The following is a 23,782-nucleotide window of genomic DNA, read 5'->3' on the forward strand; positions in this document are numbered from 1 at the left end:
ACCTTGTGCCATAAAAGGTTCAGGGTGTGTATTATCTGTTAAATGTCATATGTGCTATCCTGCTCTGCTGATAGCTTCTAAAAGTTTGGTGGATTTGGCTGTGCAGCACCATCTGTTGGATCATGAAACTATATGCACTACATGAATTGCAAAACTCGCTCATTTGCATATTCAGGTAGATTTGAATATTATAATTTCTGCAGACAGGGGACAGGAGGTAGATGCAGCACCTAAATAGTCCTCATAGGGGTATATAAAAGAAAAAAAGGGAGATACAATAGTGTAGTATTTAAAACTTCGGTTTGTGTAAATAAGATAAAAAATGGCCACTAACACTTTTCTGGAGCTTAAATACAGCTCCAATTTATGCGCCTGGGCGAATTAATCCTCACCTAAGGATCAAGTGCAGGGTTGATTCTTCATGTTGTCGTGGTTGTGGGAGGTATTCTCATAGAAATAAAAAGATTAAAAAAACGGATATGATGTAGTATATTGGGCTATGGAGCAGGAGTAGGTATAAATAAAAATGTGTAAAAATGTGTACTCACATGTTATGGAACCATAGATATGGCTCCAAGGATAGTGTGTGAAGTGGTATGATCTTTACCCAGCTTTCAATTGGAAGAGCGAAACTCTGTACTTGGTGTTTTAGCTGCCATTGGACTGTAATATTTTACTTGAGAGCTGAATTATATCCTTTTATGTTATTTTAAATTTCCCTTTATAAATATGTTATTGTGTTATTATGAGTCCATGTATGTTTCTCAATAAGATTGTGTTATATATATATATATATATATATTAGATTGAGTTTGTCACCTAAGTTAAATGTAATTATTATGTTATTATTTATATAGCGCCAACAAAATTCCGCAGCACTTTACAGTGGGTGGACAAACAAACATGTCGTTGTAACCAAACAAGTTGGACACACAGGAACGGAAAGGTTGAGGGCCCTGCTCAATGAGCTTACATGCTAGAGGGAGTGGGGTAAAGTGACACAAAAGGTAAGGATAGTATTAGACTAATGACAGTTGCAAGAGAGGAATCAGTCGGGAGCTATTTACAGTATAATTGATACGCTTTTATGAAGGAGTGGATTTTTTATGATTTTTTGAAGGAGTGGAGACTGGATGAGCATCTAACGGAGGAGGGAAATGAGTTCCACAGGAACGGTGCAGCCCTCGAGAAGTCTTGAAGGCGAGCATCAGAGGTGGGAGTACGGACAGAAGATATATGTAAGTCTACAGCAGAGGGTAAGGGCCTAGACATGACATACATGTGTATTAGGGAGGATAGATAGGTGGGAGTGGCATTATGTAGATATTTGCAGAGGGTAAGCAGTGGGTAAGGGCCTAGGCGTGACATACATGTGTATTAGGGAGGATAGATAGGTGGGAGTGGCATTATGTAGATATTTGAAAGCAAGAACCAGAATTTAAAAAAATTAATGCAGATAGGGGTTAGGTATTCAGTCAGAGTAGGGGAGCTCCGCCACAGTTAATATTTTATCCTACCCAGTCAGTCCATTCTCTGCCAGTTATACAATTGATACAGAATCTGTCCTAGAATTAGTTTAGTTTCCAGAATATTCATATTTGTCACTAGTCATGTCGCAAACAGAAAATTTTCAGTCCGCAAACAGCAAACGCGAACTTCCGCAAATGTTTGCGAACCGGGCGAACTGCCATAGACTTCAATGGGCAGGCAAATTTTAAAACCCACAGGGACTCTTCTGGCCACAATAGTGATGGAAACGTTGTTTCAAGGGGACTAACACAGGGGACTGTGGCATGCTGGAGGGGGATCCATGGCAAAACTCCCATGGAAAATTACACAGTTGATGCAGAGTCTGGTTTCAATCCATAAAGGGCATAAATCACCTAAATCACAATGGATATGGATTGACACCTGACATATGACATATTGACACCTTGATATATGGTTTGACACCTGTCCTCATAGACCCTGATACACACTGACACAGAGCAGAATAGGGACTGTTACCCCTACATAGGGTCACTTGGCAGATATGGATTGACACCTATACTAAGGATCCCTGATACACACTGACACAGAGCAGAATAGGGACTGTTCCCCCTACATAGGGTCACTTGGCAGATATGGATTGACACCTGTCCTCAGGGACCCTGATACACACTGAAGGGGGGACCTACTGTCCTCCCCCCACCCCCACCCCTGCGCGGTGGGTGGGGGCCATAAAAATAATGAGGGGGGGAACTACTGTCCCGCCCCACCCACCCCTGCGTGGTGGGTGGGGGCCATAAATCACAATTGGGGGACCTACTGTCCTCCCCCCGCCCCCACCACTGCGCGGTGGGTGGGGGCCATAAAAATAATGAGAGGGGGACCTTCTGTCCTCCCCCCAGCCCCCACCCCTGCGCGGTGGGTGGGGGCCATAAATCAAAATGGGGGGACCTACTGTCCTCCCCCTACCCCCACCCCTGCGCGGTGCGTGGGTGCCATAAAAATAATGGGGGGACCTACTGTCCACCCCCCCGCCCCCACCCCTGCGCAGTGGGTGGGGGCCATAAATCACAATGGGGGGACCTACTGTCCTCCCCCCGGCCCCCACCCCTGTGCGGTGGGTGGGGGCCATAAATCACAATGGGGGGGACCTACTGTCCTCACCCCACCCCCACCCCTGCACGGTGGGTGGGGGCCATAAATCACAGTGGGGGGATCTACTTTCCCCTCCCGCTCCCACCCCTGCGCGGTGGGTGGGGGCCATAAAAATAATGAGGGGGGGACCTACTGTCCTCCCCCCTGGCCCCTACCCCTGTGAGGTGGGTGAGGGCCATAAAAATAATGAGGGGGGGACCTACTGTCCTCCCCCCAGCCCCCACCCCTGCGCAGTGGTTGGGGGCCATAAATCACAATGGGGGGACCTACTGTCCTCCCCCCGGCCCCCACCCCTGCACCGTGGGTGGGGGCCATAAAAATAATGAGTGGGGGGGACCTACTGTCCTCCCCCCTGGCCCCCACCCCCGTGCAGTGGGTGGGGGCCATAAATCACAATGGGGGGGACCTACTGTCCTCACCCCGCCCCCACCCCTGCACGGTGGGTGGGGGCCATAAATCACAGTGGGGGGGATCTACTGTCCTCCCCCGCCCCCACCCCTGCGCGGTGGGGGCCATAAAAATAATGAGGGGGGACCTACTGTCCTCCCCCTGGCCCCCACCCCTGTGAGGTGGGTGAGGGCCATAAAAATAATGAGGGGGGGGACCTACTGTCCTCCCCCCGGCCCCCACCCCTGCGCAATGGTTGGGGGCCATAAATCACAATGGGGGGGACCTACTGTCCTCCCCCCGGCCCCCACCCCTGCACCGTGGGTGGGGGCCATAAAAATAATGAGGGGGGGGACCTACTGTCCTCCCCCCCTGGCCCCCACCCCTGAGCGGTGGGTGGGGGCACTAAAAAAAACAATAAGGGGGTGACCTACTGTTTCTCTCAGCTCTCTTAAATAAATGCATAGGTTATGATCAAATGAACCCACCACCCATAATGGATCTCCCAGTTTTGTTATTTTAGAAATCATCATGATGGTAATGAGTTAACATAAATGTAGGAATCAACATATTTTGACTGATTTTTTTCTATGTGATATTGATGTAACTGGATCTGGAATAAGTTTCTATAAGTTTCTAAATTAAAGCAATCACCACCGATACCAGTGGCATAATGCTCCTGCTGGCTGCTCTACTTTTGACTCAAAATGTATCTTTAGGACCTATGAATGTTGCTGTTCTTCAAGTGATCTTTATCACTGGATGCTGATTCCACTTGCAAACTCATTTCAGAGGCACCATTTTTCCATAGGACTGAAAGTGGTCTTGTGCCTACCTCAGCACTAGTAATTTAATATGAATATCAGCCCTCTTTGTAGTCACACATGAGCCTTTGCTAAAATCCCAAGGTTCCAGCTAGAACAGTTACAGTAACATTTAAAATAATAGAGATATGATACACAGAAGGCTAGATGCAGGGCCGGCGGGTCCATTAGGCGGCACAGGCGGCCGCCTTAGGGCGCACCGGCTCTCGGGGAGCAAGATTTCAGTGACCGGCAGGCGGGATGCGCTCCCTCCTGCCAAGTCACCTTCTGGACCCCTGGCGGGCGGCAGAGTTCTAATGAGAGGCGGCGAGGGAGCTCTAACCTGTCTGCTCTGCTCCCTCGCACGCCGTTTGCTGATGCTGCGGGAGCCTGAATATGACATCATAATCCGGCTCCCGTCATCAGTAGACAGCCCACGAGGGAGCAGAGCAGACAGGTTAGAGCTCCCTCGCCACCTCTCATTAGAACTCTGCCGCCCGCCGCACTGAAGCCCCACTGGACCCCAGGGACAGATCCACGCCAGCTCTCCAGGTATGGAGGCTGAGTGGATATTATTAATAATTTGTGTGTGTCTGAAAGTGTATGTGTGAGTGTGTGTTTGTCTGTGAGTGTGTGTGTCTGTGTATGTGTTTGTCTGTGAGTGTGTGTCTATGTATATGTGAGTGTGTGTATGTGTCTGTGAGTGTGTGTGTCTGTGTATGTGTTTGTCTGTGAGTGTGTGTCTGTATATGTGTTTGTCTGTGAGTGTGTATGTCTGTGTATGTGTTTGCATGTGAGTGTGTATCTGTGTATGCGTGAGTGTGTGTATGTGTCTGTGTGTATGTGTTTGTCTGTGAGTGTGTGTCCGTAAGTGTGTGTGTTTATGCATTTGTGAGTGAGTGTGTGTGTGTGTGTGTGTGTGAATGATTGTATGAATGTGTGTGTCTGTCAGTGTATGAGTGTGTTTTGTCAGTGTGAGTGTGTGTCTATCACTGTGTGTTTGTGAGTGTCTGTCAAATCAGTGAGAGTATGTTTGTGATTGAGTGTGTGTCAGATCAGTGAGTCTGTGTCTGTCAGTGACGTCTGTGTGTTTGTCATTGAGTGTGTGTGGCTGTTAGTGTGTATACACCACTGAGTGTAGCGTGGCGGAGCGGAGCACAGTACAGGAGCTTCTGTTTCCTGTACCCGGCCAGACTGACAGGAGGTGCTCACTGAGAGAGCACTTCCTGACAGTCCAGCCAGATACAGAAAACTGAAGCTCCTGTAGAGGATCTGCTCCGCAACGCTACAAGACAGGTAGGAGGCACACCAGGAAGGGGAGTGTGACCGCTAAGAGAGTGGGGGATGCACCAAGGGACAGAGAGGGGAGGGGAGAGAAACACCAAGGGACAGGGAAAAGAGGGGGGAGGGGAGAGGAACACTAAGGGACAGGGGAGAGGGAGGGGCTGGTTAGGATGCATATAGGTGAAGATGTTAATTTTAGAAGGGGGGGAGGAAAAATGCATCTTCGCACATGTACCCAAAAATCCTTGCACCGGCCCTGGCTAGATGGCAGTTTCAACCATTCCCACTACATCTTAAAGTAAGGTGTAGACAAGACCACAGAGCATACTATGTTGTATAGATGACTCTGGTACGTGGAGGCAAATGTTCAAATTCACAAGAAATGTTATTAGAAATTTGAATAACACAATTGTAGTTGTTTTTACCGTAATAGAAGGTGCTGGTAGGTTTGAGTTTGAAGAAAGATCCAACAGCACGTGCCTTAGAGATGTCCGCTCCTTTTTCAATCAGCTGCTGAGCAATCACTACATGCTGTCGCATCACAGCAATATGTAAAGCAGTCTGGCCTGCAGCAGAAAGGAAAATTAATTAGGAGAGTTTAACATAAAACATTTTATGTACAGCATCTGGTTTTTGTTTGAATAGCTTTGATGCAAAAGAAGTCTTACAAATGCTCTTTGTTAAAAAATAATAACAATTTAAGTGAAATGAAACATAGTTGTTTCATTTTACACCAAATGTCATCAAATGCAATGATCACAGAGGAAGAATGTTTGAATCCAATACTTGTATTGTGTTACATGTAAATGTGAATAATTTAGATAATGTAAGAGATAGTAGAAATAAACACCAGTGTCAACGCACACAAAATCAACATGATCTTACCAAATAAGCCACAACATGTTTTATTTTTCCAGTATTTTGCACTTTTATTCTAATTAGAGATATTATCTAACCTAGGTATTTCTAAACATATGTAAATGTATTAATGTTTGTTAAACATTTTTAGATTATATTTATGTAAATTAAATGTAAAACAAAACAAATACATAATCATTTGGCAAACACAAATGATCATTTACACGCAGTAACATTGTTCAGCAACAGCTCAATAGTACCTTCATAAAGTTCTGAAGTCATAGGTTGGTTGAGAAGGTCAGGAGCTTCTTCTAAGAGGACTCTTACTGCATCTACATTGTCATACAGTACAGCCAGGTGCAGAGCAGTCTCTCCAACAGCACCTAACATAAATGCGGAATTTGAAAATGTAAAAAAATCTCAAACAGTAAGAGAGCAGCTTTGTAGAGCTGAAATTCTAGGTTAAAAACACTCAATTTAGAAACATTCACTTGCAATCATCAAAATACAATGTTGTGGGTTGAACTTCTATTAAAATATTGATGGAAAAAGCCAGTTGGAGCCAAGCATAACATGTTTTGAAAGGGAGGGATTGATTATACTTGTTTTTGCTTTGGAAACATTTTTATAAGTTAGCAACAAGACAAACTCTCTCGATCACCAGTAGAGGAACAGACATAATTTATCATTAGCAGTAAACATCAGCTGATGTCATTTTAGGACATTGTATTGTCTACATCATGGACAACTAACAAGTAGGTCTCCAGCTGTTTCAGTTCATTGTGCATAATCCTTCACCAGTATTGAATTGAGTGAACAGGTTCCGACTCACAATTGTTGGACTTAAACTACTGGAGGGCTTTCTCCTGGTTCCACTAGTTCTTTAAGTGAAGATAGTGAACATGTAAAAGGAGTATTTATCCATTGCTATAGTAAATTATTCAATGAAGAGGTGCAGGGGTGTGAAAGAACAATGTATTAGTGAGCATTGCAATGGTTTGGGGAAAAGAAGGCGGAAATATTTTAAGTCTAATGCTTTGCCCAAAACAGGTTTGTTATGTGTTTTTGCAACTTAACATATTTACATTATTGATATAATGAAAGGAAATACGTAGTTTCACAGCACAAGGTCAATTTACTGTATATACTCCTACACACATATATAAAGCAAATATCGCATACAGAGATTCTAATTAATACTGATCTGGGATTTAATCAACTAACAATTAAAAACACCCACAAAGTATATGAATTTACTTTTTTGACCACCTCTACTTAATCATCTCCTAACATCCTAATCTCCTCTACGGTCCTATGACCCTATAAATCTCCTCTAGCCTAAACTAGCCTCCTTTAGTTTCCTCTACACCACTATAACTTCCCCTAACCCCCTCATTTTGCTCAAACTCGTTATCTCCCCCTACATGAGCAAACACCCAAACTCTTGTATCTTGATATGACTTTCTATATTCCTATAATCTTAATATAACCTTCATATGTCCTCCTGTCTCATCCTTTATCTTCCTATAATGTGTTCCTACTGCTAAGTTTTCAAATCATTGTCTGAGCTTTAATCTCTTGTACTCTGTAAATATCTGTTCCCCCTATCCTACCTAAACATCTCTAACCCCCTACCTTACTCTATAATCTCCTACCCTCCTCTAACCCCATCTACCATCCTCATAGACACAGATAAATCCAAAATTCATTATGACATTTTGGATTAATCTGCATCCACAGATTAGAGCTATTAATTAGAACTATTGAAGTCAAAGAGTAAGCTTAGGGACACACAAATATTGGTGAATCCATCTATTACAGAGATACACTCATGGTGGCTCAGTTCTTTTTTTAGAAGTAATCTTTATTGAGAAAGAGAAATGGATATAAATAGCACAAATACAATAAAAAGTTTTTAAATTTGACAATGAAAGGCTTTCAACGATATAGTTATCCATATGTAAAAGCTCTCAATTATATAAAAAATAAATGCCAATATCATTCTTTTTTTTATAACATAGCAATTTCAGAATCTCACATCAGAGAGAAAACAAAATATTACTTAAGCAAAATCACAAGACAAAAAAATAACACAAAGACAACAAATATGAGGACAAAAACAAAGTAAAAAATATTTTTTAAAAAATGGTAAAGTCATCTAAAGATACACAAATAACAAGATAGGGAGAACATTAGTAGGGAAAAGGAAAGGTATGAAGGAAGAGGAAAGAAAAAGAGAAAAAAAAATAAAGAATAAAAAAAAATATTTAGTTTAAATTAAAATAAATAAATAAAACAGCTCACATTTTAGTAGCTCAGTTTTCTCAAAACTCAAAAAAAAAAATGTAATGAATCAAGCTCTGGGCAAAATTATATTTTCTATGATAATTATCTGCATTGAGCAACATACCTGTCTGAAAGGGATCTGTGGATTTAGAAGCTAGAAGCTTTCTAAGCAGTCTCACTCGATTCTTTTGGGCAGAAAGAAGCAATGGGATTTCATTGATTCTAAAAAAAAAAGTAAATGAACCCATTAATAATAATATATTATTTCAATTCAGTATAATAATATACTCAGGCATCATAAAGGCATCGGTCAAGGGAATTAGGTCTCTTTGGAGCAGCCTCTATGATGTTTTGTGTTGTGTATCTACTTGCATAACCCACTATCAATGGTCCCTCATGGCCTTCTGATGTGTAAGAATTGAAATCATATATGAGGTCCCATTCTGAAATGGACTCAGTAGACCAATAGTTGGAAATCTTAAGCACTACAAATGTTGTGGACTACATCTCCATTATGTATAGTCCACAATATATTGAGTAATTAAGTTTGCCTACACAAGAGCATTGTGGTTTATACAACCTTGTATCACACCTAACATATAAAACAGTACACCTAAACCTGGGTCAAGGTGATAGAAATGTTTTCAAAATGCCTTGCTCTAATAACTCAGAGCCTCTATAAATGTGCATGCTAATTGCATGTGAAATCTGAGGTGTTTAATATTAGAATTTTAGAATAAATTGGCATTGATTATTGTGACCAGGGATGCTTCTGTACTAATTGAAATATGTTTTGCTTTGAAATGTTTTTATTATATACTAATGTCTTTTTGTGTAATTGTAGTTTTAACTTTATGATTAATTATTTTTATATATGTGCTATAAATTCATTGTATCAAAATAGAAAACAGGATTTCACTCAATCATAAAAATCACAGGGTGCTAACTGAGTATGGGTCAGCATATCCCATAAGAAGAAGTAAAAAATAAAATAAATAAATAAAAAAAAATATGTCAGGCACTCACTGTGACAGATTTAAGCCGCACAACATTTTAACATGTACCAAGGTCTTTATTAAGCTTGATAAGGACCTGGGTACAGGTCGAAACGTTGTGCTGTCTCAGTTCTAGACTTCTACCTGGCTGGGAAGTTTGGCCACATCATTTCTTCTGAAATTAAAATATTATTCAGGACCTCCTATGCTCATTAATGGTCATCAACAGTTTGGTTCAGCTGGACATCATCCACAGAGTAATGCTCAGGAAAACAATCGGTCCAATAAAAAATGAAGTGAAAATGTGCCAATCAGTGTACTGCTAAATATGTTTATATTTTTTTTATTAACTAATTTGACAAGCTTATCCAAAATTGTCAATTTATTTGAATAGCTTATCCAAAATTATTAAAGTATCAAGACCATAGTCAGCTAAGCTATTGCCCTTGCACTTATTAGAAAAAAATAACTAATTAATTGCGAATCATTTTACCTGAATTTTACTCTTTTCAGAGTCTTTTCAGAAGGTCAATTCAGAATGGATTCATTTCACTATAGATTAACAGGAATTTTATTCTGGAGAATAAATTCAATTTTTTTGTGCAGTTCTTTATCAAGCTTGATAAAGACCTGGGTACAAGTCGAAACGTTGTGGTGTCCAATAAACCTGCTTAAATATGTCACAGTGAGTGCCTGAGATTTTTTTTTTTCCTCCTTTTCTATTTTTTTCTTTTATAAATTATTTGTATAGGATTTTCCAAAACAATTACAGTTGTGCACTGTGCAACAGAAAAATACAATGTGTTTATTAGGTGGAGTTGAATTGTTCTCAGAAATGTTTAAGATACAGTTAAAATTATTTATATAGCACCAACATATTCTGCAGAGCTGAACAAAAGGTAAATAAGACATATTTTTAATTCTAACAAAACATGTTTGACATTTGCAAACAGTAGTTGAAGAGGGCCTTGCCCAAACAAGCGTTCTAAAGTTAAAGCTATTTATGCACATATACAATATTCATCCATGGAATTTACATAATTTGTGTGTAACTTTTCTAAAAATGAAAACACATATTATTATTATTATTATTATTATGGTATTTATATAGCGCCATCCAATTCCGCAGCGCTTTACATTGGGTGATCGAATGGACATGTAGTTATAACCAGACAAGTTGGACACACAGGAACAGAGGGGTTGAGGGCCCTGCTCAATGAGCTTACATGCTAGAGGGAGTGGGGTAATTAATAAAACATATTTCCTAGAAGCAGCTGTTCTTAACCAGACTAATGCCAAGGTAGCTTCAGTGTAGTTATTTAAAGTAACTTTCAAGTTTAAAAATCCCTGAGTCTGTGTCACTCTGTAGCCTCGATGTGGAGGCCCTATACTCCTCGATCCCACACAAGGGGGGTATCCAACATGTGAAACATTTTTTGGATAAAAGGGGCCCTGCTTTTAGTGACCATTCCCTTTTCACTCTGGAGCTGCTCGAATTTATTCTCAGCCACAACTACTTCCTCTTTAACGAGAAATTTTACCATCAGGTACAGGGCACTGCGATGGGGACGGCTTGTGCCCCATCGTATGCCAACCTCCATCTGGGCTGGTGGGAGGAAGTAGTTGTGGCGACAAACACAGCCTTTACACCATATAGACCCTTTATCCATCATTGGGCTCGTTATATTGACAATATTTTGATCCTGTGGACAGGTAGTGAGGATCTATTTAAAAGCTTTGTATCACTTCTTAATACTAATAGCTTGAATTTATTCTTTACATCGGAGTTTGGGGGAGATACACTGAATTTTTTAGACCTCACAATTACACTAAGGGGAGATTCCATCAGTACCACATTATATAAAAAAACAACATCCTCCAATAGCCTTCTATGATGGGAAAGTTTTCACCCCCAACCACTCAAACGGGGGATCCCCACCGGGCAGTATATTAGAGCCCGCAGGAATTGCAGTAACATCAAAGATTTTAAAGTACAAGCCAATGCACTACGACAGCAGTTTAGGGATAAGGGCTATCCGAATAAATGCCTTAAGAGGCTTATAAAAGAGCTTTAGAGGCAGACAGGGATAGCCTCCTATCACCTAAGAAAGTGGAGTTCTCCACTAAACCACAACCCCCACGCTTAATAGCCACATTCGATTCAGGCTGGGAGGCCGTCAGAACTGTATTTCAAAAGTTCTGGCCGTGCCTTTTGGATGATACTCACCTCAAAAGGGTCTTGGGACCTAGAGTCGAAATGACCGCCCGTAGAGGGAAAAACCTCAGAAACATCCTCGTTCCGAGTCACTTTCACTCCCCCCCTATACGTACCTGGCTACATAATACCACGGTGGGATCATATCAATGTGGCCACTGTGTGGTTTGTAAATTTATCAAACGTGACTCCAAGATCATCTTCGATAGCACTGGAAAAAGATCGTTTAAGATCAAATCTTTTTTCAACTGCAATACCGCAGGCTTAGTATACCTCCTCACATGCACCTGTCACCTGCAATACGTGGGAAAAACCTTTAGACCCTTTAAGGAGCGTATCAAAGAGCATGTCAGATCACCTAAACTGCTCGTTGATACCCCCATAGGTCGTCATTTAAAAGAGGCCCATGCTGGTAATCCACAGGGACTTCGGTTCTGTGGATTATAATTGGTCCGTAAGGATAGACGCAGGGGCAACTATGACCGTTTTCTGAGACAACGGGAAAGTTTTTGGATTTTCCAACTTAAAACATTACACCCAAAAGGTCTCAATGAAGGTTTTTCCTTCGCCCCATTTATCTAAACAATACCAATTCAAATATCCTGTCAGGTCACTTTGCAAAATTTACTTTGTAAATACTATGTAAATATTTCGTATGTATATCTAAAAGATGTTTGGTCGGCAAAACCCCCCCCCCTTTTTTCATCTACCTAAGGTTAAGTTATTAACCCTTTAACAATACATGTCAACACAACACGTCCATCCCAACAAATTCTCTGTTTTTCTCTGTATGTTAGAAGCTTATTACTTCTTTTAATCTATAATGAACATTTGTTTATCTTTTTATAAATGTCCATTTACGCCTCTTTGTATACACATCTAGAACTTCCAGTTCGGTTCCTAATCATGGCATTGCATGCCTATTATAGAAAAATATCGTCCTATATAATAACTGGATTCGTTGTACTCTGGTTTATATACTGGAATCTTTCCAGCCTCCTTTAAGTACTAGTTCCATTTGTTCGTAGATCCGTTTATTTAGGACGAACTTTATTTCTATAGACTCATAACAGTGTCTTAGTATTGCTATCTTTTGGGATCTTCCAGATTATAACAATTAATCCCTTGCAGCTTTCTATAGTGTCCGAGTCATTTGTTTGATCCATATCGGCACTCTGTTTCCCGATTAGGGTTAACTGCAATTTGGACCCTGTACCTAGTAAAGGGATTACTCCGCCCCCTCCCGTCCGCACGGATTTTCCGATTGGACAGGGAGTATTACGTCATATTGGGGGAAGTCCTAAGACTCATTTAAAAAGAGGCGCCGTCCACTCTGCAAACGGCTCTTGACAAAGGCGACGTGTATCGCCGAAACGCGCGTTGAGCAGCTCTTAATGAGCGGATTCATCCTATTTTAATTTATCTTTTTGTTTGGACAATTCTGGGGCTGTGACATCTCTACGATCCTGAGCACTGTTAAAGACCATTTAAGTATATATGTATATGATATGCACAAGATGCTAGGGACTCCTACCCCCAAATCTCATTTAGCTGTTTAGGCATCTTTGTACATATGGTTACATATTTCATTACTATGCTTTTCTTTATGATTTAATATGGGTCTCTATATACCTTTTGCCTAAAAAAATCAAGATTTGCTTCTTGCACTGGATATAAATTTATGGCATTTAAAGGTACATCTCCATTTTTGAATTGCATTGTAATCTAACAGCTCTTTAGCTATCTCCAGGTATCCTCACATAAAAAGTGATATGTACTTAGAATATATTTAAAGATGCACTAGATACTATTGAATAATTCGTTGTATGCACTGGATATAAGTTTATAGCGTTTAAAGTTATATCTCTATACTGCACTGCAGTCTACAGCCTTTAAGCTATCTCCAGGTTTATACTCCCTGCAATTGCACCTGCTTTTCTCACGTAATAAGGGATATTTAATCTGGAATATACTTAAACATGTATTAGGTACTACTGTATTTGCATTTTGCAATTCTGGGTGCACATATTGTAGCCTCTACTAGTTGATACAAAATATAACCGGATGTTTTAGCAACTATTGCTGCATACTCTGTACCCTTGGTCTCTTTGACACAACTATTCTAGTGGAGTATTCGGCATATGTTTGAAGCCACACTTATATCTCCATAGTTTATGTGTTCATTACAGTAAAGCCAGGCGTAGCTATGACCCTTACCCCACTAGGTCCTCATTTTTAAACTTACACTTGTACATATAACACATTTTTTGCTTTCTTTTCCTCAAGAGGGATTATTAAAGAGTTTTTTGTTTTGGCTCACTGCATGCAAAGACTCCCTTCAGTGGGTACCTGCAGTACAAGCCTTTTTGTAACATAAGGATATAAGGTCTATTTGGAGGGCAATCCGTTTTCGAGTTGCCGGCCAGTAGCCCTATTTCTTTCTATATATCTCCAGGGGTTAAGCCCCATTATATCCTATAACCATCACAACACTGGCGGATGGATTTAATCCATTTCCTTCCAGTGGTTGTTCTTTATCTAGTTATTTAAAGTAATTTACTTGTTTTGTGTTTTGGTAATATAAAGTGTTGGATGAACAGAGAGTTAAGTCACTCATTTCTCAATTTCACAGTTTAAACTAATGTGAGAACTATAAACATGGCAAATGCAGATGTCCCTGCATACTATTTTAGAAATACATAGATTATTTCTAATAAACCAATGCCTCATTTGTATAGCTGTCTGTAGGAAAAAAACTACTATTAAAAGAACACTGTAGGAACCCAGACATCTTCATCTCGATAAAGTGGTCTGGTGCGAAATCAAGCCCCTTTCCTGTTTAAGCTTTGCAGCTGAAAACATTGCCATTTTGCAGAATGGCAACATTTACAGGCTAAATGACTCTAGTAGCTGTCATACTGAGACACTAAAGGTGCTTCCGAGGAAATGGTAGAGAAAAATGAAACTATTTCTATCAGATGGACTTATAGAGATCATGTTGCTGCGCATGCGCTCTAGCCACCCAATGCTTTAATTTAAAAAACATCACAATGAGGGAGAAAAGGTGAGTAAATTCACTTTTTTTTTACCTCAGCAGCATGGACTCAGGAATGATAGCATTAGGAATACACAGTTATATGTACACACAAAAAAGGTGGAAATAAATCACACCTAATGGGGGCGCTAATCGCAAGGAATAAACAGTACCCTTGTAAAAAATAGTGAAGCAATAAAACTCTATATACAATAGAGTAATCTCTTAGAAAAAATTAGCTTTATTCTGCATCACAGTGCAGTAAAACCATATAAAAAACATAAAAACAAGATATAATAATCTCTAATGCACAAATAATACACAGTGAACAGTCCTATTATGAGACCTGGGAAAAACAAGCCCTGCATAAACCACTATATAACCAGAGTGAAGTATAAGATAGACTAATCAGCTCCTGGTCGCGACCTCCAGGGCTGAAAATACTTGCAACTCGGTCAGTGGTAATGATGTTAAGGTCTCTGGACGTCGGCTGGATGATAGATGTGGCTCAACGCGTTTCGTCCCGCTGTATTCGGGACTTCCTCAGGAGCTGTGGATGGCCTCTGTTCTTTCCGGGGTCTCTTCTTATCTTCTGAAATTCGCGCGCAAATTAGCCCTATACGCATGCGCAAAACGGACATCAGCTTCCGTCTGAAATGTTGCCGGAACACAACATAGATGTGTCCGCCCCCAGTATCTGTCGGGAATGGCCGATGCGCATGCGTGGCTAAAATTGTGCGTCTGAAAACTTTATTAGCATCCGAAGTAGAGACACATTATAACATTAGGCTCCATTCAAAGCCGTTATATGTGTCAAAACTGTTCGTTACAATTGATGCTCACAATTACTATATGCAGCCTACAGTTTGCCACAAATAAAAGTTATATATGTAGAAAAAATAAATAAATAATAAAAAAATATTGGAAATGATTGTATTTAATAGATAGAAAAATGATCAATTAAATGTGGTGTGTACCAGTAAATTTATGGCAAACCTTACAATCTAAAATCAGAGGTTCTAGGGGCAAAATCTTACAATCTAAGGTCAAAGAAAAAAACTTTCTCACTAGCAGGGTGTATATCATATGTTAAACTTCCATAACCATCTAGATATAATGATCTACAATAGATACAACCTTAGATTGTAAGATTTTGCCCCTAGAACCTCTGATTTTAGATTGTAAGGTTTGCCATAAATTTACTGGTACACACCACATTTAATTGATCATTTTTCTATCTATTAAATACAATCATTTCCAATATTTTTTTATTATTTATTTATTTTTTCTACATATATAACTTTTATTTGTGGCAAACTGTAGGCTGCATATAGTAATTGTGAGCATCAATTGTAACGAACAGTTTTGACACATATAACGGCTTTGAATGGAGCCTAATGTTATAATGTGTCTCTACTTCGGATGCTAATAAAGTTTTCAGACGCACAATTTTAGCCACGCATGCGCATCGGCCATTCCCGACAGATACTGGGGGCGGACACATCTATGTTGTGTTCCGGCAACATTTCAGACGGAAGCTGATGTCCGTTTTGCGCATGCGTATAGGGCTAATTTGCGCGCGAATTTCAGAAGATAAGAAGAGACCCCGGAAAGAACAGAGGCCATCCACAGCTCCTGAGGAAGTCCCGAATACAGCTGGACGAAACGCGTTGAGCCACATCTATCATCCAGCCGACGTCCAGAGACCTTAACATCATTACCACTGACCGAGTTGCAAGTATTTTCAGCCCTGGAGGTCGCGACCAGGAGCTGATTAGTCTATCTTATACTTCACTCTGGTTATATAGTGGTTTATGCAGGGCTTGTTTTTCCCAGGTCTCATAATAGGACTGTTCACTGTGTATTATTTGTGCATTAGAGATTATTATATCTTGTTTTTATGTTTTTTATATGGTTTTACTGCACTGTGATGCAGAATAAAGCTAATTTTTTCTAAGAGATTACTCTATTGTATATAGAGTTTTATTGCTTCACTATTTTTTACAAGGGTACTGTTTATTCCTTGCGATTAGCGCCCCCATTAGGTGTGATTTATTTCCACCTTTTTTGTGTGTACATTTTGTCTTCACAGGCTTTTGGAGTGTGCCTGTAGGGAGGCAGCTTTTCGTTCAAGGTAGTTCCTTGTGTTTGGTTTTATTCTTTTCTTTTGTTGATACACAGTTATATTCCTAACACTATAGTGTCCCTTTAGACATTGTTAAAACTAACAGCTAGATAATGTTTTGCCATAGAACTGAGACTGCGACAGAGCTCAGAGTGTTGCACATAATGAGAGATGTGTTTCCCCACAACTATTCAAAGCTTTTGGTTACTTTGAAAATTTAATTTAATTGGGAGTGCTTGCCAGACAATTGTGTATCAGTGACATGGTTATTTTCCAAAGTTAGATTTCAAATAGAATCTTAAATTTAAGGCCAAAATATTCAAAGTGGAAGCACAGCTTCCATTCCAATTTGTGGGACCCTGTTCAAGAGGCCAAAAGGTAGATCCCCATCTGTCTTACAACTGGCAGCTGATGATCCACCATTTGCCCATCCTTGCAGATATTTGTGTAAGTAGTGTTTATGACTTTGGATGTAAGCATGTTTTTGAATGGAGTATGTGTGTGTATGCATGGGTGAATTTTTATCTACCACTGTCATTGGAATGCAGTGGTGTACTTCTATACAATGTTTACATTTGAATGCAGGGATGTGCTTGCATGGAAATCATGCATTTCATAGCAGAGATATGATTGAATGTATAGTTGACTTTTAAATGTAGGTGTACATTTGTGTGTAGTATTGGTATTTGAATTGCATGGTTTGTTAGACCCTGAGGAGGCAGACCAAAGGGCTAGCTGGGAACCGGACATGTGTGAGTGGGGGGGAGTGTAATAAGTTCAAAGAAAGGAGGTCCTGTAGGTAAGGGGAGTGGCCATATATATAGAGTGAGCCATTTTTTGTTACCCTCAGCAATCTTAATTGCCTTAGTGAGACTGGTCACTATGGAATAAATGAGAAAAAAAAGAGGGAACTGCCAGGAGAGAGCGAGAAAGAATAACTGTATCGCTGATGTAGTGGCAAATATCAACCAACTAGGCTAGGTATTTCTAAACATAAAGCTTAATATAGCGATTAAGAGGTGAAATAATGTAGATAGATGATGCCAGCGCTTAGTAAATATCCCCCTTTAAAGTCATATAGGGGTATACAGGACTAAATAATAAAAGATATTAACATGAAATAAAATTTGTCTTATCAGTAAAACTTGAATGTCAATATCAAAAGATAATAAAATGTAATAAAAGTCACTTGGGGTGAAAGTGGTCAAGATCTTGTTCTTATCAATGTAGAACCACGTAGGGTACTGGCCAATTTGATCCACATTTGGTGGCAATGTGTACCTATAAATAAATTGTAATATATCAAATAACAGAAATTAAACTAGTCTTTAAGCCTGAAGTGGTCCAGTTAAACCTAAATTGTCCTAAAATGACTGTAACGGATCACCTGGCACCCCGACTGAGTACCTCCATTGAAGGATGCTCCTAGTGCTTTAAGCACTCTAGCAGACACCACAACCACCGCGGGCCTAACTTCTCTTCATTCAGAGCGAAGCAAGAACAAGCTCTTACAAGAGCTTAAGAGTGATTATAGCAAGGGAATATGCAGAGCATAGCAATCCCTTGTAGCAGATCCCCCAATAAGAGACGAGACTCCAAATTGAGGGTGAAGTAGAACTGACAGAAGTGTTGGTTTATTGTTCTTATATACACATTCTTACACATTAGTACCACCCACAGGGTTTTGTAAAACAACCAATAAACATATACAATACACTCAGACACTCCCACACAAAATCCTCCCCTCTGCCTGTGATACAATTACCTTGCACAATGGGTTAATATAATTATCACAGGCAGGAAAATATACAGTTATACACAATAGTCATAACTTTAAAAGTATGCATCACATTCACATATTCATCATATTCACAGTATGCATCACACTTACATTTTCAGAATCAGCATACTCCAAATACCAACATACGTCAAAATCATACAAATTGGTCCAGTGGGTCAAAAGTTAGATCGACGTCCTTTGTGACCAAACAAAGCATGGCTTTTCTGCCCAAAACCAGTTCCACAGAGTCTTCTATCCTGGAGATAATTGGGAAGTAATCTCCAAGGACAGAGGCAAAACTCCATTGAACACATGGTAGCAAAAGACAATAAAATTCATAAAAATATATAACTGTGCAGCTATTGCATAAAACAGGTACATTCAACATATCCCCGGATAGTTTAGATCTGAGCGAGCATTATTACTGAATGGAGCTCAGATCACATACATACAGTTCAATTGCCATAGAGCCAAAGTCTTTCACATAGTCTTTCGTTATACGAATGGGCTCCATGGCATAGCTATCTGGGGTAACACTGCTCACATAGGGAAAGTACAGAATGACCCGGCTTTCAAGTCTTTGCAGGGGAAAATCAAGCATTTCAACATGGGGCCATAGTCACAGGGCAGGAGGCTGACAATCAGTCTTCTCCAATGCCTAGTGGCGAGGCTGGTTCTGCCACAATGACAAACAAAGTATTAATGTTAACGTTACATATCATTACGGAAGCTAAACCCCTTCTAGCGCAAAATTGGAAAATATTTTAAAATCCCATGCATTCAAGAAAAAATAACACAAGTCATATGGCAGGCATGTTTGGGCAGGAAGGATTGGGGAGTTTAATAGGACATGAATAATTAAGTTAATCCCTTCCATTCCCTTCTGTCTCTTACCATTTATACATTATAAGAAGTGAAAAATGGAGAAGATTAAGAAAGGATAAGAGACCTAAGGGTAAGGTGGAGAAGGAGATATTTGGGAGGTATTTATGATGACAAGAGTACCAAGGCATGAAACACATAAGCATCAGCTAAAAATGCGTAAGTCAAGTACACATCTGAAATATATATATATATATATATATATATATATATATATATATATATATATATATATATATAAATAAAAAAATAAGAAAAAATTCTCAAATAATTTCTGCTGATTAGATGGCCTGTGGGGAAAACCTGGACTGAATTCAACTCTTTGCAACATCTAAAACATTGAGTGGATTATTGATCCATAATACACAATTAAATTATATTTTCAAAATAAGCAAGAGCAATCCATCAGTCCATCAGTTGTGTGGAAACATATCTTCCATCGTACATAATCCCCTAACCTCTGCCACAAGATGTTAACTGGTGCCAGTATTTTACCAGATCATTTTAAAATGGATCTGTAATGCCTTAGTGGCACCTTGTCATATGAAAACAGAGGGGTAAGCAGGATTATTTAGGACCATAAACTATCCATTCTTTGCTACTCTGCAGGGATGTTTAGGGACCTAATATAAGTGACCTTCCCTTATGTTGTCTACAGTACATTGGGACACCCTAACCCATAATATATATTAGATTTTCACCCTTTTTTGATTATATACATATTTAAAATGTGGTATTTTAAACTACACGTTATAAATGCTATATATGCATCCTATGACATACTTGAAAATTAGAGAAATCTGGAAAATACTAGTAAAAACTTGGTAAAATACTTAATAAGTGAATAAATTAATGTTGACAATGTTTATAGTAATGATTCAAAGCAAATGCATATATCCAAGTGCAATAGAATTACAATGTTAACAGTGGAGCCTTTTAGAATAATGAGGAAGGTTAGGAGGTATCATGAGCTGTTTTTAAATTTGTAATATTTTGATGTGTTTTGTATATATTATATGTTTTTTTATATTTTAATATGCTAAAAAATAATTTTAAATGGTTATCTAAAAATATGAAAACATTTGGAAAGCATATCCAACAATATAAAATTGAAGCCTTACGCCTTGATTTAATATTGTTGGATAACCTTTCCAAATAAATTCCTATTTTTGCATAAACTTTAAAAAGTAATTTTATTTCAAAATATTAAAAAAATGCCATACATAAAAAAAATATATCAACAAATCAAAAAAATATCTAAATATTTTTTTTTTAAAGATTTTTCACAACAATAAATAATTTTAAAAATGTATCCAAAAATATTAAATAATTTGGAAAACATAACCAACAATATTAAATTGAGGCCTTAGCTCGTTGCAAGATTGGAACGCGCTTCTAACTTTTTTTTTGCCTTCTTTTGGATCAAGAGAAGAAATAAATGTGAGAATGGCTGTACTTGGATGCAAGTCTTTTTTTACCCCATGTAATTATGTAAAAGTAATTTCTCTGCTATGACATGTGCCAGATGACTCACTGTCTTCTTTCTAGCTTTGTTAAATCTGCTGAACGGTTATAGACCTTAATTATGTCATCCTTTATCTCGGGAGGTATTAGAAAGCATTAGCCTCCCAGTGACACTCAATAAGAGGTAACTTTGGACACAACATTAACCTATGCCAAAATGAATATAATGCACTATATAGATGATTGAAGAAACCACAAGAAATTAGTGTTTTTAAAACTGCTGATGCGCATTGCCACAGGGTTACTGAGCCCTGTTTTGTCCAGTTACAGTGTGTCAGCTTTTGAGTGGCTGCTTTAATAACAACAATATATTTAAAGGAGACATCATTGATTGCCTTCAGTTTGAACTTTGTTTGTGCATTTCAAGGACAACTAAGAAGGTATTTGCCTAATAGTAGAAGTGATAGGGCCAATCTGCTATAAAGATAAGCAAGCTTTAAAATGTGACACATTTAAGGCATTGTTCACACTCAACAAATAATATTGTCATAAGGTGTTTCTAGTAAAGGAGAGGGAAGTTTAAAGGGCTACAGCAAGTACTATAAACATTACAGCTTATTGTACTGTTTATAGCGCTATACATTTATGTCAAACTATTTTAGAGTTGTTTGATGGAAAAATAGGATTCTCCTCAACAAACCCTGACTTGTCATTCAAGGCAATGATCCATGATAGTTACTATCATGGATCATAAATTGATATCTGAGCAGAAGTTAGCTTTGTCAGCATAAATATTATATCAGTGTAAGTGTATACTATGTACTATACCAGGAAAAAAAATAATTGTAGCTATAAATAGCAAAATATCCTCTGAATGACATTACCAGGCAAGTCTTTGCCTGTGAATATAGTGTGATTAGTGTGGTCATCTGTTTTTTGTTCTTTTTTTCAGGTAGGCACAATTATGGTGTCAGGTTCTATCATATCCAAGTAAAATTTTTGCAGTGATTAGTAACATGCTGCCAATTACGTAGTGAAACAGTTAAGAGTTTCTGCCTCGAAAAATACATTTCGATGACTAAGAAACTGTTATGGAATGGGATAAAATTAGTTTTTGAATAGTGCTCCAGAATGCTCTTTCTAGATTATTTAAGAAAATTAGGTGATCTGGGTGTTTAAATATCCTGCATTCATGCTACCTTGAAATTCATAAGCCTAGTGATTATATTTGAAAATACTTGCCACAAAGACGATTAAGTTGGAAAATCAGATGTTGACAAAATGCCTTTCTAACCTATTTCTGACAGTAACAAAAAGTACTTTATGGTAAGTGGAGTGAATTGAAAGAGGAACCGGCGCACTGTTATAAAATCTGTACCAGCTACAGGTAATCAGTAATTATAACAAAATAATTGTAACAGGAGATCACAATTTTGCAGTTTGTTTCTATTTATAGATTTCATGCAAATGTATTTATAAGGCAATTAATGAGGGCAATGCTATAATAACTTCTCTAGGGTTGTCTTCTCGCAATAAGTAAACAAGACATTGCATTAACTACCACCTTCATCAAATTGGCAGAAAGTCTTATATAATAATGTTACTCAGTTTTATACTTAATATCATGTAAAAATTACTGGGAAATGGTAAGTTGTGTTATTACATATATTCATTTTCATACCACTAACATGTACTATGGTAAGTCAAATAAATACAGGAGAACACTTACCTGTTCTGTTGGATTAAGTGAATTTCACAAGCATGTTCTTGTAGGTTTCTCTGAAAGCAAGGGGCCATATTGATCTCCAATGGCTTTGTGTTAATATTTTCTCAGAAATTGCAGGCTACATCTAATGAAACTATACTGGATCACAAAAGATAGCCAGGGGACTGTCAAAAGTCACAGTTTCTCACAAAAAATGATAATGTTTGCCAAACACCTGGGTTATCAAAGAAACTTGCAATAGATTCTCTAGGATTCATATTAAAATCTTTACATTCAAATAATGCATCTGGTCATTTGGTGCAGATTTCTTACAAGAAGGAGTCACTTCAGTTTGGCTGTTAGCCCTGCAGACCAGTAGTCCTCTTTGAGTTACAGTTTTTGGTTTCCTTGACACATATTCAATGAATCTTTACAAGTCTTGGTTAGAACACTGGATGAGCGATTTACACACAATCTAATAATAGATCCAAAAAAATGCTATTGTCCTTTTAGTTACTATGTAACCAGAGAGTCCGGTTTACAATATGCATTAGATTTCTGAATGAACAGGCACCAATACCTGCCTCTTCTCATCATTCCCAGAGCTGTCCACTCAAAACATTGTGCCCCATAATGAAATTCTAAGCTTTTTACCCCAATCGTCCTCTCTTGTCTTGTTGACACAGTGCTTTCTGAATTGCTTTCTTTCAAACAGTGTGTCTCTACCTCTCACCGAATATCTGAAAACCTGCTGGGCAGGTTAAACACACAATACAATCAATAGGAGACAAAGACTCATCAATGGAGTTTGCTTAAAACAAAAGACTTTCCTTTACCACTTAAGCTGAGATCTTGTCAGCAGACCCTTCTTTTCTAGTAAATTCTGCAAAATGACTCTATTATGTAATTCCCTGATTTCCCACTACAGAGAATAAAACATTCAAGGTTTTTTGTTTGTTTTTTGTCACACATCTTTATGCTTTTTGCCCATTGTAGTAGTTTTGATACTAGGAGTAACCTAGTGTCATAACTGGGTAATGGGCAAACTAGTCTGCAATGGTTTGCCAACTTACCTGGGTATCTGGGTGTCTCTCTTACCTAGGTCCTTGTGTCTACTTGAAGCAGGCTTAATGCCATTCGGCTTCAACAATTCTGCAGAAGCCAAATGCTGATCTTACTGGCCACTCATTGGGCTAGCTAACTGTATGCCAAATGACTCTGCCAGAGATTTAGTTACACCTTCAGCAGCAAGGGGGTTAAACTCTGAAAGTGTATCGTTTCATAGTAAAAAAAAAAACTGCATATACAGACTCAGAGCACC

The 23,782-nt window shown here is 38.8% G+C and overlaps 1 protein-coding gene across 1 annotated transcript in view; it reads right to left on the reverse strand.

The window, feature by feature from the left end:
• Positions 1–23,137, reverse strand: part of LOC134575407 (transient receptor potential cation channel subfamily V member 5-like) — a 62,887-nt gene extending 39,750 nt beyond the window's left edge. Inside the window, exons 1-4 of the mRNA XM_063434710.1 lie at positions 22,486–23,137; positions 8,386–8,483; positions 6,236–6,358; positions 5,543–5,683 (exon numbers count right to left, since the gene is read on the reverse strand). Coding sequence (XP_063290780.1) covers positions 5,543–5,683; positions 6,236–6,358; positions 8,386–8,483; positions 22,486–22,553 — 430 coding nt within the window. The 5' untranslated portion in view covers positions 22,554–23,137. The remainder of the gene's footprint in view (positions 1–5,542; positions 5,684–6,235; positions 6,359–8,385; positions 8,484–22,485) is intronic.
• Positions 23,138–23,782: the final 645 nt, after the last annotated feature.

The sequence above is a fragment of the Pelobates fuscus genome, chromosome 10 (assembly GCF_036172605.1).
Source record: "Pelobates fuscus isolate aPelFus1 chromosome 10, aPelFus1.pri, whole genome shotgun sequence".
Taxonomy (NCBI): Eukaryota; Metazoa; Chordata; class Amphibia; order Anura; family Pelobatidae; genus Pelobates; species Pelobates fuscus.